General features: G+C 35.4%; 2 protein-coding genes across 4 annotated transcripts in view; both read right to left on the bottom strand.

The window, feature by feature from the left end:
- LOC127839403 (DNA excision repair protein ERCC-6-like) overlaps positions 1–15,344 on the bottom strand; it is a 130,739-nt gene that overhangs the window by 18,345 nt on the left and 97,050 nt on the right. For both annotated transcript variants that reach the window (XM_052367771.1, XM_052367774.1), the window contains one exon: positions 5,814–5,962. In XM_052367771.1, coding sequence (XP_052223731.1) covers positions 5,814–5,962 — 149 coding nt within the window. The remainder of the gene's footprint in view (positions 1–5,813; positions 5,963–15,344) is intronic.
- Positions 7,799–10,189, bottom strand: LOC127839440 (uncharacterized). Of its 2 annotated transcripts, XM_052367824.1 has the most exons (3): positions 9,830–10,189; positions 9,652–9,736; positions 7,799–8,863 (listed from the first exon to the last, which is right to left on the bottom strand). In XM_052367824.1, exons 1-3 carry the CDS (start codon positions 10,148–10,150, stop codon positions 8,511–8,513), a joined length of 759 nt encoding a protein of 252 aa, XP_052223784.1. In that variant the 5' UTR covers positions 10,151–10,189; the 3' UTR covers positions 7,799–8,510. The 2 variants fall into 2 exon arrangements, with proteins under 2 accessions (XP_052223784.1, XP_052223781.1); XM_052367821.1 differs by having other exon boundaries at positions 9,652–10,189.

Consider the following 15,344-nt stretch of genomic DNA (forward strand, 5'->3'; position numbering starts at 1 on the left):
TTATTTGTTGTCAAATAGTACATGTATAATCAATTGCAAATAAAGCAAATCGCCAAAAGTTGTCAGCAGCTGATTATTAAGCTAATCGAACAAAATTAAACGTAATTTTCGTTCTTCTATTTAAGATTATTTTCATTCGCAGTTTGTTGTTTTCGGAAGAAATCATAAGTTAAGGAATTTTTTAATTGTCTTTGATGTTTGTTAATTGTTTAGAGGTGTTATTAAACCAATTAGCAGATAACGATAATCAATCCACACATATTTGTTTGATAACACAGTTTGTTGACGGGATTTATTAATCATCTCTTTTACCAAACCACGGATTAGACTAATTAGTTCAACAAGGTGCTGAGGGGCTTTATTGATCGCCTTTTATCGGGTGCCCTTTGTCCGTGTATACAAATAAATCGGATGTCAATTGTCCGGGTCGACAAATTTACAGGGTGCCGACAGTCCGCGTATGCAAAAAACACTGGGTGCCCATTGTCCAGGTGCAGTTTGTCCTACAATCACTACTTACATGTATCCCTTTGCTATCTTCAATATCAAGTTGCTATCTTCAATATAGCAAAAGTTATGGCAAATGTTAAAGTTTGACGCAAACAAACAAACACACAAACCAACAAACAGGGCAAAAACAATATGTCCCCCACTATAGTGGTGTGGGACATAAAAATAGCCGACAACGACCGATTTAGCATAAAAATTCCTGAGTACGTTTTAGTATATTTACCGTACCCGGGGTACATGAAAGTATACTTAAGAGTACCCGGGATACATGTAAGTAGCAGCCGAGCCAACAATGACCAATCGAGCTATAGTTTCAGTTGAATACCGGGAAAGGAAGCAGGGATTGTGCACTGTAACCTTTACTAGAGCATTAGGCAAATGGGGACAAATTCGTGAGTAGTATAGCACAAACTTTTAAATACATAGACACGTGTTTCTTTGCTTTTTACGTTACAGCCTGTCTCCTTAAGATTGGGAAAATTGCTCATATGGATATTCTTAAAATACTAAGTTTATATCTGTAAAAATTAACTTTAAACTGCAAGTTTGTATTGTAAAGTGCCACCTAAGTTTCTTTTACCATCAAGTGAATGAAAACAATATTGTTTTATTAATATTTTGATGAAATTCCCATTTGAAAAAAACAACTCTAAATTATTTTTCAATTAAAGTTTGTTTTTAATATTAAAATCACTTTATTTGCAAGAAATTTTAACACCACTTTTATACTAAATACTTTATTGTGTGCCTACACAAATATTCAGTTCTTAGTAACATAAGTATCTTGTTTACAGGACCCTGTTAATCCATGTGTGACTGGATTATGCATAGAGTTATCACAGTTTGGCTTTACAGAAGCTGAGATATTGGGATAATCCCTGGTTGATCCCGTCTTTCATGAAACCCTGTAATCCACAGTCACAACATGGATTAAAGGGGATCATCTATTATGCTAGATTCTTCTTCTCACTAAACCTGGATGTTGTTACAGTCATTCAGTTGTTTATCAATACTGGATTTTAATTAGCCAGCTATTGGTTTTATGCAATCTTACCATTGTGTGGCAAAATGCGAGAAAAACAACAGCTCAAATAAAGTTGGTCACTTCTGTGCATTGGTATTTTATGTAACATGTTACAATTATGGAAAAACTACCAGTGTTTTACGCAACAATACATGTAGTTATACTTATTTTGAAAAATCTTTCACTTAAATTTGGTTATATTCATAATGTGCTATTGCTTAGTATGAAACCACAACAGGTAACCGTATGAACAACAGAAAGCTTTATGTGACTAATTCAACAACCAAATATGTTAAATATGATAAGAATTAGAAGGCAAAATCAATGGCAACTTACATGCTTCATGTCATGGCCCATACTTAACAAGAAACTTTAATAAAGATATACAGATTTGATGTTCATTGGCTTTTGTTGTTGAAAACAATCGTCAATAATATTAAAGACTTGACACAAATGTTTTTCTGAATATTTCTTATTGCATTACATCCACAGACATTTAACACTTTAACCCTAAGATACGTATTTTCACGCATTTGTAGTCTGTAGGAAAATTATATTTAATTTAAGACCTTGCTTATTAGATTCAAGTTTTTATGGCTTAATTTCCAAACCTAAGATACTCATGAGCAGCAAACAGCATAAAACCTGAACAGACTGCAAGTAACTCACAGGCTGTTCTGAAATAATGCTGTTTGCACATAGCCATTTTCACCTTGCTTCTGAGTGGGAAAGGGTTACATGAGTACTAACCTTCTTAACCCTTTGCATGCTGGGAAATTTGTCATCTGCTAAAATGTCGTCTGCTGAATTTCTAAAATTAGCATTTTCTTCGATTTTTTTCAAAGAATACTATCAGAATAGCAAACAGTTTGGATCCTGATGAGACGCCACGTTCTGTGGCGTCTCATCTGGATCCAAACTGTTTGCAAAGGCCTTTAAAATTCAGCTCCAGCGCTTTAAGGGTTAACATTCTTATCAGCAACCAAACTCAAAGAATGTAAATGCTTAACAAGGACTAGTATATGGGTAAACAAGCACAGAAATACAAATGTTGAGTGTCACTCAATTGATCCCTCCAGATATTCATCACAGATTAGTTCAGCAGCTCAACAAGTACTCATGTGTGGCAGTGTTGGCTGATTTACCTATTTATGCCTAGTGGACTCTCCCATCCTTCTAAATTGGATCAATTTATTCCCAAAATTAGGGATCTCTAGTATATTTATTTCTATATTTAGAATATTTCTTACAGAAATTCCTTGAGGCAAACAGGGCAGACCCAGATGAGGCGCCGCATCATGAGGCGTCTCATCTGGGCCTATGCTGTTTGCAAAGACGCTAGGCATAAATGTGTTAACATAATACATCTGTATATGGTCTCCATGTTACATTTAGCCATGTTTTAAAGCTGCATTATTACAAATTAATATTTTACATTTATTACTTTTATTTAAAGACCTGGATACAATTTTTTTTGGAAAACTGGCAGTAAAACTAAAATGAATCTGATGAAGACATTAAAAGAATATTACCATAAGTTATTCTAAGCACACAGTAGATACATACACATATACCTCTATACGTTGCAAAACCAAAAATTTGTCTATGTGTCTATTAACCTACAGAAATAGTCGGAAAAACCCAATTATGTAAATTCTTTATGCTGAACTACATAACAAATATAGTCAACCAGTTTTTCATAGCCAAACAAAAAATGCAGACAAGGTAAAAAGTATTCTATTTTGTTTAGTTGCAATATTAAATATGATATGTGATACACAGTAAGTATAGGCATGATATGTGTTACCCAGTAAGCATAGGTATGATGTGTTACCCAGTAAGAGGAGGAATGATGTGTTACCCAGTAAGTATAGGAATGATATGTGTTACCCAGTAAGTATAGGATTATGTGTTGCCCAGTAAGTATAAGTATGATATGTGTTACCCAGTAAATATAGGTATGATATGTGTTGCCCAGTAAGTATAGGTATGATATGTGTTACTCAGTAAGTATAGGTATGATATGTGTTACCCAGTAAGTATAGGTATGATATGTGTTACCCAGTAAGTATAGGTATGATATGTGTTACCCTGTTAGTGTAGATATGATGTTTTACCCAGTAAGTATAGGTATGATATGTGTTACCCAGTTAGTATAGGTATGATGTGTTACCCAGTTAGTATAGATATGATATGTGTTACCCAGTAAGTGTAGATATGATATGTGTTACCCAGTTAGTAAAGGTATGACATGTGTTGCCCAGTAAGTATAGGTATGATGTGTGTTACCCAGTAAGTATAGGTACGATATGTGTTACCCAGTGTGCACAGGTAGGCTTTGTTTTTACCCATTGAGTACAGGTAGGCTTTGTTTTTACCCAGTGAGTACAGGTAGGCTGTTTTTACCCAGTGAGTACAGGTAGGCTTTGTTTTACCCAGTGTGTAAAGGTAGGCTTTGTTTTTACCCAGTGAGTACAGGTAGGCTGTTCTTACCCAGTGAGTACAGGTAGGCTGTTTTTACCCAGTGAGTACAGGTAGGCTTTGTTGTTACCCAGTGTGTAGAGGTAGGCTTTTTTGTTACCCAGTGAGTACAGGTAGGCTTTGTTGTTTCCCAGTGAGTACAGGTAGGCTTTGTTTTTACCAAGTGAGTACAGGTAGGCTGATTTTACCCAGTGAGTACAGGTAGGCTTTGTTGTACCCAGTCTGTAAAGGTAGGCTTTGTTTTTACCCAGTGAGTACAGGTAGGCTGTTCTTACCCAATGAGTACAGGTAGGCTGTTTTTACCCAGTGAGTACAGCTAGGCTTTGTTGTTACCCAGTGTGTAGAGGTAGGCTTTGTTGTTACCCAGTGAGTACAGGTAGGCTTTGTTGTTACCCAGTGAGTACAGGTAGGCTTTGTTTTTACCAAGTGAGTACAGGTAGGCTGTTTTTACCCAGTGAGTACAGTTAGGCTTTTTTTTACCCAGTACAGGGATGATATTTGTTACCCAGTGCAGGCCTTTTCTGCTTTATTTGGGGAAAATGCCACAGTGGAATTTTGGGAATTTCGTGTCGTGAAAAATCTCATTTTGGGAAAAAAAATAATCGCAAAACTGGCTCAATTGGGAAAAATAATCGCATGTAACTAGTGCTTCTTATATTTTAATGCAGCCATTTACTGGTAAATAACGACATTTTTGTAACCATATTATTAAAATTTCACAAAATATTATGAACATTTGTGATAAGTGGTCATTACCATGCCTATGTTAATAAATATAAATTGGGAATAATGCAAGCATGTTTAAGATTTTAGGACTGCTTTAATGCCTTAAAATAGGAAGAATATCAAAGTTATTTTAGAACACAATTACTAACAAATGAATCGATCTATAACCAATTTCAGATATCAAAAATATAATCTAATGTCGCATCTTGTTGTTGAATTTCGGAAATTATTTATAACGATCTTTGTTTATTACTATAAATATTTCGGTGCATTCTTATACTCGCCTCACTCAATGTTGTTTGTTTTTCTTTTTTGCTTGTTGAAAAGGGACGAAACAGGCATATTTTTCTCTTTTTTTGGCAACTTAATATTTGCTGTTGTGAAAGGCCATTTTGATGATTAATGATTACCTGCACAGTTCCCGCAGTATTGATCTATACAAAGCCGGGCTCAAAACAAGCGGATTTTCCCAAATGTTTAGTTTGCGGATTAAGGTAACATTATTTTGCGCATTTTTAGTGGCCAAAAAAAAATCAACTTCGTGATCGTTGGAAATTGGAATTGGGCAAAAAAAATTCAATTGGGAAAAAAACAACCAGATTTACATTGGGAATGGGGCCCATATTTGGACCCGTGGCATAGGGAGGAAAAGGCCTGCAGTGAGTACAGGTAGGCTTTGTTTTTACCCAGTGAGTACAGGTATGATAATGTGTTACCCGGTGTGAAGAGGTAGGCTTTGTTTTTACCCAGTGAGTACAGGTAGGCTTTGTTTTACCCAGTGAGTACATGTAGGTTTTGTTGTTACCCAGTGTGTAGAGGTAGGCTTTGTTTTACCCAGTGAGTACAGGTAGGCTTTGTTTTTACCAAGTGAGTACAGGTAGGCTTTGTTTTTACCCAGCGAGTACAGGTACGCTATGTTTTTACCCAGTGAGTACAGGTAGGCTTTGGTTTTATCCAGTGAGTACAAGTATGATATGTGTTACCCAGTGTGAAGAGGTAGGCTTTGTTTTACCCATTGAGTACAGGTTGGCTTTGTTTTTACCCAGTGAGTACATGTAGGCTTTGTTTTTACCCAGTGAGTACAGGTAGGCTATGTGCTCGTCAAGGCTTGGGTCGGTCAGTCGCTGACCACTGTGCATAGCCTCCAGCTGCTGCTGTGTACTTGAGGCCTTTGGGTCGTCCAGTGTGAACAACTCACGCAGCTCATACTTGCTGAAATACCTGAAAAACAGATAATTAAACCTTTACCTTGAGATGAAAAGAGAAAAATATTTCACCCGCGCCATATCAGCCAAGAATGTGATGATGGTCCTTAAGTTTTCACCTGAGTTTATGGACACCTATTGTTGAAAAGTTGACCTGGTGATCGAGTTTTGGACTCCGCATGACCTAGATTCAAACATGGTCTTTATTTCAAGATAAACATGCTGACCAAGTATTATCATGACTGCGTCACAAATGAGGCCTCTAGGTGTTTAACGTTTTGTTGAAGATTTGACCTTGTGACCTAGTTTTTGGATGCACATAACCCTTATTCAAATTTGGCCTAGATTCTATAAAAATTCTGACCTATACATCAAGATTGGGTTTTTGAGCACATCAATTGCACAAATTATGATATGTAAGTAATATAGATCAAATATTTATTCAAATATTTGATTGAATGTTTTCCATTTTAATAAATGGAATGCAAGTTGAAACATTTTGCAATATTATTAAAAACTTATACTTGCCAATTTGTTAAAAGCATTTTTTTACGAATTCTTAAGCCAGTGTTTCACCAAATAGTACAAAATACAGTGGTTTAAATCAACCATATGGTCCCATGTCATATCTGTTAGTAGTAAGTATTAACCTATTACATCTGTTAGAAGTAAAACTCACTAGTTTTAGATAAATACAACTATTAATTTTAGACTTGTGAAAACACTACCAAACTAACAATACACAGAGGTAAGACCACACACATTTAGCAATTTAGCTTCGAAATGTTACTGAATTGATAAATGAATTTATGTTTATCTTAGTGTGTCTTGCACAGCTTGTTTAATTTTCTTTATTATAGGTGCACTTCAAAAAAGTCTGGCAGGTGAATAATAATACAAAAGCGCAAATTTTAAATGCTGACACATGTCATACAAGGTTATTTTCAGTTTGGATGTTATATACAAAAAAGATTGTCACCTTAACACAAATAACCCATCATGCAAATATTCAACTGGAATTTTTTTAAATATTTGAATACCCATCATGGTATTCAATGGCATCCCTACTGGTCAGCAAGTATTTCTTGGACAGAATATAGGGTTCTTCTTGAAATACTTCCTTAATAATTAGAAATATCACATGACAAATTTACTGTTTCGTCCTTGGTTCTTCATCTACACATGAATGTTTGTTTGATGTATGCATGCTTATATCCGAGGGCCATATATGGGGTCATTAAAAGGAGTTTATTTACAGGAGAAATTTTCGGTTATTTTGAAAAAATTGCATTTGTTTAACTATTTTAATGGCCTTTTAACAAATTGTTGCTGTCAACTTCAAGAAAACTAAATATGTCACTAAGTAAATTGTTAAAGCAGAACAATGCATAAAATAAATCTAATGTATGTCAGTATGTCACGAATCGAAGTGTGAAAGCAGTACAATGCAAAAAATAAATAGAACATCAAGTAAATACTGCTGTCTGACAAATAGTCGTTGACCAGTAATAAACAAGACTATTGCCAAGCAATAAAAGTCCCTTACAGTTGAAAAAATATGAAGACCTTTTGAAGTTTTCGCAGGATCCACCATTTTCAGCAATATTTCTGGTCTATTTGTTGCCATAGCAACCAGAATTCTTGACGTAGTAACAAAATGAAATGATGTGCATAATCTCCATATTGCCATCTGTCCATGTTTTAAGTTTCATGAAAAAATATGAAGAATTTTTAAGTTATCGCAGCATCCAGAAAAATGTGACAGACTGACAGACACACAGAGCGCAAACCATAAGTCCCTCTCTGGTTTCACCGGTAGGGGACTAATAATAAGGTATATGTGAACTTGAAATAGTAATAGTGAATTTATTCAGCACAACATAGTGAAAGTTACAGGCAAATAACACGTGCAAGTATATACATAAACAAGAGATGTGTCAGAAACACTATGTCCCCTACTGCGCCGCTATGAAGCCATATATTTGACATTTGACCTTGAAGTTCTTTCTTCAATATTGCAAAAGTTATGGCAAATGTTAAAGTTTGACACAATATGTCCCCCACTATAGTGGTGGGGGACATAAGAATTGTCATCAACAAAAAAAAATGCAAACATCAATGAAATAAATCTGTATTGTACATAATTGTTACTCCATGAAACTAAATATTTCTTTCAACAAAACACACACATTTTAAGATTAAAATGAAAATGTAAAAAAAAAATGCACACAAATATTGTAGAGCATAACAAATCACCCAAAACAAATCATGTATGTGCAAGTTATTTCAAGATAAAGATCAAGATTACATCAAGATTACACTTTTAATATACAATTCACATGAAAAATAATCATCAGAGAACTGTATTGCCGTGGATTCCGTTAACAGATGAAGGCATGTTTTTAAATTATGGGGCAGCACAATAAATCAAAATTGGCAAAACAATTAATCATCCAGGTTTATAAAATGATAAAACTGAACACTAAATATGAGTTTGGTGTGGCCAAGAATTCATGTTGTAAGTACATGTTCAAACTGTTAGTAGGGACACTTGTGAAACAAAACTATTTTTCTTTAAACACCAGGATTTGGTTGCCAATATATTGTCCAACAATGATGGATGCTGTGCTCCTATTGCAGCAGACTGAGTGTGGAGCATTCAGACCATCCCTTTCCGTAAGGAGAGTTGCCAGTTTCTTCTTGCCTTCACCATCCAGCTGAAGGATAGTGTTGGATGATTGTCCACAGACCAGCACCTGTCCCTGATCTGTCACATGTATACCAAATGGGCATACTAGGTCTGTGTCTGTGAAGGTGTGGAGCACTGCGCCATCTATGGCCAGGGTGAGGACCTTGTTGTGGGACCAGTTGGTTACAAATATCTTGTCACCTGAAGGATTTGCTGCACACTTCCATACTGTAAAAGAGTGTATGTTTTTTTTAACAGATTGATAATCATCATCAATATATTCATATAGACACTGTCATGTTTTATTCTCACTAACTAGTTGTTTTAATTACCAGTAATAGAAAAAAATCTTTTTACAATTAAACAAGTGTGCATGCATGATTTTCTTGTATGCTGAAACCCCATGACGAACATATCAGTAACATTCACTCAGTGAATGTACCCACTTACATAATCAAAGCTTGCTTACATTATAATTGTTATGTAATAATTTGAGTCGTGTTCTGAGAAAACTGGGCATAATGCATGTGAATAAAGTGTCATACCAGATTAGCCTGTGCAATATGCACAAGCTTATCAGGGACGACAGTTTCCGCTTTTATGACATTTTTCATTTAAATGAAGTCTTTTCTTAGCAAAAATCCTATTTAGGCGGAAATTTAAGTGTCGTCTCTGATTAACCTGTGCGGACTGCATTATGTAGTACATGCATTATGCCCAGTTTTCTCAGAACGCGACTCATTTAAAATTGTCTTTAACCCAATAACTACTCTTACAGTATATAAATTGGTCAAAAAAGTACTTAACGCAAATGCAAGACATTATTGTTGGCTAGTTTTCATTTGCTTATTGTGAAATTACTATGTCTAATAATTTGAAAACATAATAATGTACATAATGCAAATGTTAATTAACAATTGTCTTTTAAATACATGTGTATACAGCATAATTAATGTTAATATAATATTGCCAACAATAATTTCAAATGATACCTGGATAAATCAAACAAACTTTACCTGTGTAATCGCCTGATGTATCCTCATACAACTTATTCAACAAGTCTCCTGTCATTGAGTACTTGTAAAGTGCAGTGCCAGAAGTAAGATACAGGTGTTGAAGATCATGAGCAACACCAATACATATATGTTGAAACTGTATCTTCGTGCCCATAACCAGCCGTCCACCATTCACTGAGACAAACTGGACATCATGTGTCCTATAGTCATTCCCAATAATGGCAATTTCACTTGGTGTGATACAACACATGTCAGTTGGATATGTAGTTAAATCGCAATGTCCCACCACCTTGTATTGATGATTTAGTTGCTTAACTCGTTTATTATTATTATCTGTAATAAGGATATGATCATCAGAAAGAACACAGATGGCATAAATAAAGAAGCATTTACGTAAATCACTTGGTATGCTCACAACATAATCAGACTTTCCTTGCACAGTGAGTACTTGAGAAAATGTAGCCATCTTGATCACTTTATAATAAATATGTAGATACATATATAAACATGCTTTATCAATCTGTATCCTTAAATTGAAATAGCCAAATACCTTGGACCGAATTGTTTACGGATGAACATCCGAGCTATCAGTACTTGAACTCGTGTAACATTTCACATTATCAAATCATTGGTGCATGTCATCATACAACATCAAAGAACAGCATTACACTCAGCAGTTGTTAAGTGAAGTCTTTATTTCACAATCTGTTTCTATTCTACTGTTGCTAATTGTTTTATTGTAGATGGTTGATAATTGTTGAAAAGTTAACAAAAACTGAACATTCAGTAAATTTATTTGTTTAAATTTATAATTTTAAAACTTTTTTGTAATGGCATGCAAATGAGACTAAGGTATAGATGCTTTTTAAAATTTGACCTAGTGACCTTTATTCACATACATGACCCAGTTTCAATCTCTGTCGATGGTTTCACTATAGCCATATATATATATATATATATATATATATATATATATATATATATATATATATATATATATATATATATATATATATATATATATATATACACAGTCAATCTTGTGCTTGCGACCACTTGAATTAAGAGACCTTTGTCATATGCGACCACTTTGAATCCCGCTCGAGTGTTTTTACTACATTTTCATATTGTATTAAGCGACTTATGACTTACGCGACCAGTGACTTCTGATTCTAGTGTATTTTGATGTCCAAGTCTTGAATTAAGCGACCGCTTTAAGGTAAAAGTGGTAAATCATGGTTATTTACAATATTACGCAAATGTAATCATTTATTGCCCTCAGGCATGCATCTTCCAGGTTTTATGACCTTAATTCCATTGTTAAAATCCATGCTCAAAGTGTCACAAGATAAGCAAAAACTCGGCCGAAGTCTGTAGAATAGCACTGTTAAATATACTGTCTGAAAATTTAGAGACATTTATTATGGAAGAAAACCAATTTGTCTGTAAATGAATTGTCACGAAAAATAATAATTTATTTTTTATAAAAAAGAGGGTGGCAGAAAATTTAGAGTGTCTGAAAACTAAGAGAAATTACAGTTAATACTCTAGCTACTATAGCCATATAACTATTCCCCCCCCCCCACCCATCTTGCTTCAACGGACTGCGGACATTTTCAAACTCAGCCAAGACATTCTTAAGAAAAGGAGATTGGACTTAAAATATGACTTCTACAGTGTTAATAAGGTTTTACTATTGCCATATAAGGAAAATGCCCCGACCTCTGGTGGATATGTTTTTCAACAGACTGTAACCATTTTCATACAAATAATGCTTAAAGAGTGTTAACAAGTTTTAACTATAGCCATATATGGAAAACTTCTCTGCCCCCTGTTGGCCAGGTTTTTCAACAAACCAGAACTCAGCTAAAAAGACTTCCACCAAACTTAAATTACTGAGCAGAAACTCTTTCTATTTTAAATGACAGTGACTTTGACACCTCTGGCCTCAAAGCCAATTCCTAGCTAGATCAACATGATATCTACCTATAGGGGTACGGACATAAGCCCTCTCGGACTTTAGCCCCTAGGACATTATCCCCTTCAAAAAAGTACACGCTCGGACATTAGCCCTCTTTTGAAAGACATTTGCCTAAAGTTATTTATTTTTGATGAGGTATTGTGCTATGGAGGGAAGCCGGAGTAGCCAGAGGAAACCCACCATTCTGGTATCGTGACCAACAACCAACTCAGATGCACTGGAAGTGGGAATCGAACTCGGGCTGCCTATTTGAGTAGAGTACTAAGAGCAACTGTATCTTGTTACTGTGATCAGGACAATTGGCACCAGAATTAATTGTCAATCCAGGAAATCTGTATCTGATAAAAGGCTATGGAACATAAAATATTTTTTGAAAATAAATACATTTAACTTGATTTGACTGTTTGGCGAAAAATAATCATGTAGTTGTAACACATCCTTCGCACACCCTTATGATTCGAGATGAATTCCATTTTTTTTACGAAATAATTCCATTTTCCTTCTTCTATGGACACTTATTTTCTTTCGCAGTGTGTTGTTTTGGGGTAAAATCGTAAGTTAAGGAAATGCTTTAATATTCTTTGATACATAAATTGTTTACAGGTGTTATCAAACCAATTGGCAGATTGGCTAAGTCAGTCCACATTTAAATTAGTATGATAACAAACCTGTTTATTTACGGGATCAGCTCTGTTACCAAACCAATAAGACTTAATTATCTGTCCAACACAGTGTTGACAGGCTTCATTGATGACCTTTTATCGGGCAAGATTAAATCAATTTAAGCAGATTCTGTTTTGGTTGACAAAGTTACAAGGGGCTGATTGTCTTGGAATGCAAAAAATGCACAGAGCAGATTGTCCAGCTATCATTATTCGGGATACTGGGAAGTGCATGTAACAACCATTGCGCTAATAGGACACCCTCCTAACTGAAGCTGGTGGTACTGAACACAAATTTTTTCTAAATCTTTTCTAAATCTTTAACATCATTGACCTTGGCCCAACATGACCAAATTGAACCTCATGCAAGGTCTACATGAGATTTAGTCCACATAGGTTGTCCAAAATGCCTAAGGTAAATATTTTAACACGAACTTCTATCTCTAGCTGACATTGCTAGCATATTATGGTTGCATTTGGGCAAAGCCCTGGCCCCTGTTTGTTGCTAAAAATACACAAAAAGAAAACTCTTGCTTGAAGGAATATAGGACATTGTTCCCCCCTAGGCACAGATGAGGACATTATTCCCCCCCACCCCGGCAGATATATAACGTTTCCATTCAATACATGTAGTAGAAACTGTGATATCTGGTTGTTGTGTTTACCTTTACCAATTGTCTATTTTAAAGGGCATATTTCTGATAAATCACATGTCAGAATTATGGAACTTGGTAGATGACCTCAGATAAAGATCCAAACGCATTCCCATGCGGTATCAATTAAGTAACTTTAGTAGAAAATGGACGTAAGGAGAATATCTATCTGAAACAAGAAATGTGTTTGTCAACAACACAATGCCACCTTTTGTGCCGCTTTGAAATAAAATTTCAATATATCATTTGGCAGGTTTAAAAATTATCTCCCTTTTAAAACTTATTACTTCCCTTGGATTGTATTTTTTGAATTTTGACCTTGAAGGATGACCTTGACCTTTCACCACTCAAAATGTGCAGCTTCATGAGATACACATGCATGCCAAATATTAAGTTGCTATCTTCAATGTTGCAAAAGTACTGGCCAATGTTAAAGTTTTGGGACGGACGGACAGACTGATGGACAGTTCAACTGCCATATGCCACCCTACCGGGGACATAAAAAAAATACCATACTGGAAAATGGTATACTATCATTATAACAGGGTATCTGGAAAAATGGCACCCAGACAATCAGCACCCTGTGTTTTTTGCATAACCGGACAGTTTTGTGTATACCCAAACAGTCGACACCCTGATAATTTGTCGACCAGGACAATTGGCACCCAATTTAATTGTAAACCCGGACTATGGGCACCCGATTAAAGGCAATCACTTAAGCCTGTCAGCACCTTGTTGAACTAATAAGTCTTATCATCGCCCACCAATGCCGTCTCAAGACTGTGTGAGAAGCTAGAAAGCAAGGAGCTTCTTCTACCGGAATTCCTCAAATCAATTGGATAGCAAGTTCTCTTAGCATAGGGTCTGCTGCTTACAACTGAAGGCGATTTTCTTTTTAAAACATCATGTTATTGTTAAAACACAAGTTTCTTTGTCTGACATCAGGTGCTGATTGTCCGGGTTAACAATTTAATCTTGTTCCGATTGTCCTGGTTGACAAATTTACAGGTTGAACAAGTCACAATCAAAGAGTTACAATTATAATTCTTAATTCTGGCTGCTAAGTACCGGGGAATTGCTTTTTATCTTAATAACTATAAAACCCTTGATGACTATCTGATGAAGGAAACCTTTCCCATTATTTTGCTTTTCATTTAACTTAAGACAAAAACCTTTAACAATTGTTGCTACATTATGCTTTTCATTAATCACAATTATGCACACGTCAAATTTTTACCCTATTACAAACTAGAGCTTTGTCACAGACGTGAAGAAAAACCCCCACTTGCCGCATTGACACAGACTATTTTGCATGCTGTCTTCACAAAACAAGAGAATCTAATTTATGGCGATTTTTAAGAATTATGATGCCATTATTATTTATGGCCATTTTGACCTTTGAACTCTTGAATTCTTTCGCATGACTGTGAACAAAATTAATGTACAGAGTCATTTTAATCTCACAATGAATGACATAGTTATGGCCTGGACAAGCTCATTTATGGCCATTTTTCACCTTTGAACTCCAAGTGTGACCTTGACCTTGGAGATATTGATGTAATTCTTTTGCATGACCCAAATTTATCCAATAATTGTGAACAAATGTACCAATAAAATTTAAAATCTCATAATGAATGACATAGTTATGGCCCGGACAAGATCATTTATGGCCGTTTTTGACCTTTGAACGCACAGTGTGACCTTGACCTTGGAGATATCGACGTTATTCTTTCGCATGACACATTATCCAATGATTGTGAACAAATGTACCAATAAAATTTAAAATCTCATAATGAATGACATAGTTATGGCTTGGACAAGATCATTTATGGCCATTTCTGACCTTTGAACTCAGTGTGACCTTGACCTTGGAGATATCGACGTAATTCTTTTTTCGTGCTACACACCGTCCAATGATTGTGAACAAATGTGCCAAACGATTTTTAAATCTCACAATGAATGACATAGTTATTGCCCGGACAAGCTCATTTATGGCCATTTTTTACCTTTGAACTCAAAGTGTGACCTTGACCTTAGAGATATCGACGTAATTCTTTCGCGCGACACACTGGCCAATGATATTGAACAAATGTGCCAAATGATTTTAAAATCTCACAATGAACAACATAGTAATGGCCTGGACAAGCTCATTTATGGCCATTTTTGACCTTTGAACTCACAGTGTGACCTTGACCTTGGAGATATCGACGTAATTCTTTCGTGCGCCACACCGTCCAATGATGGTGAACAAATATGCCAAATGATTTTAAAATCTTACAATGAACGACATAGTTATTGCCCGGACAAGATCATTTATGGCCATTTTTGATCTTTGACCTCAAAGTGTGACCTTGACCTTGGAGATATCTATGTAATTCTTCGCATGACACACTGTCC

Source organism: Dreissena polymorpha, chromosome 1, assembly GCF_020536995.1.
Source record: "Dreissena polymorpha isolate Duluth1 chromosome 1, UMN_Dpol_1.0, whole genome shotgun sequence".
In the NCBI taxonomy this organism is placed as follows: Eukaryota; Metazoa; Mollusca; class Bivalvia; order Myida; family Dreissenidae; genus Dreissena; species Dreissena polymorpha.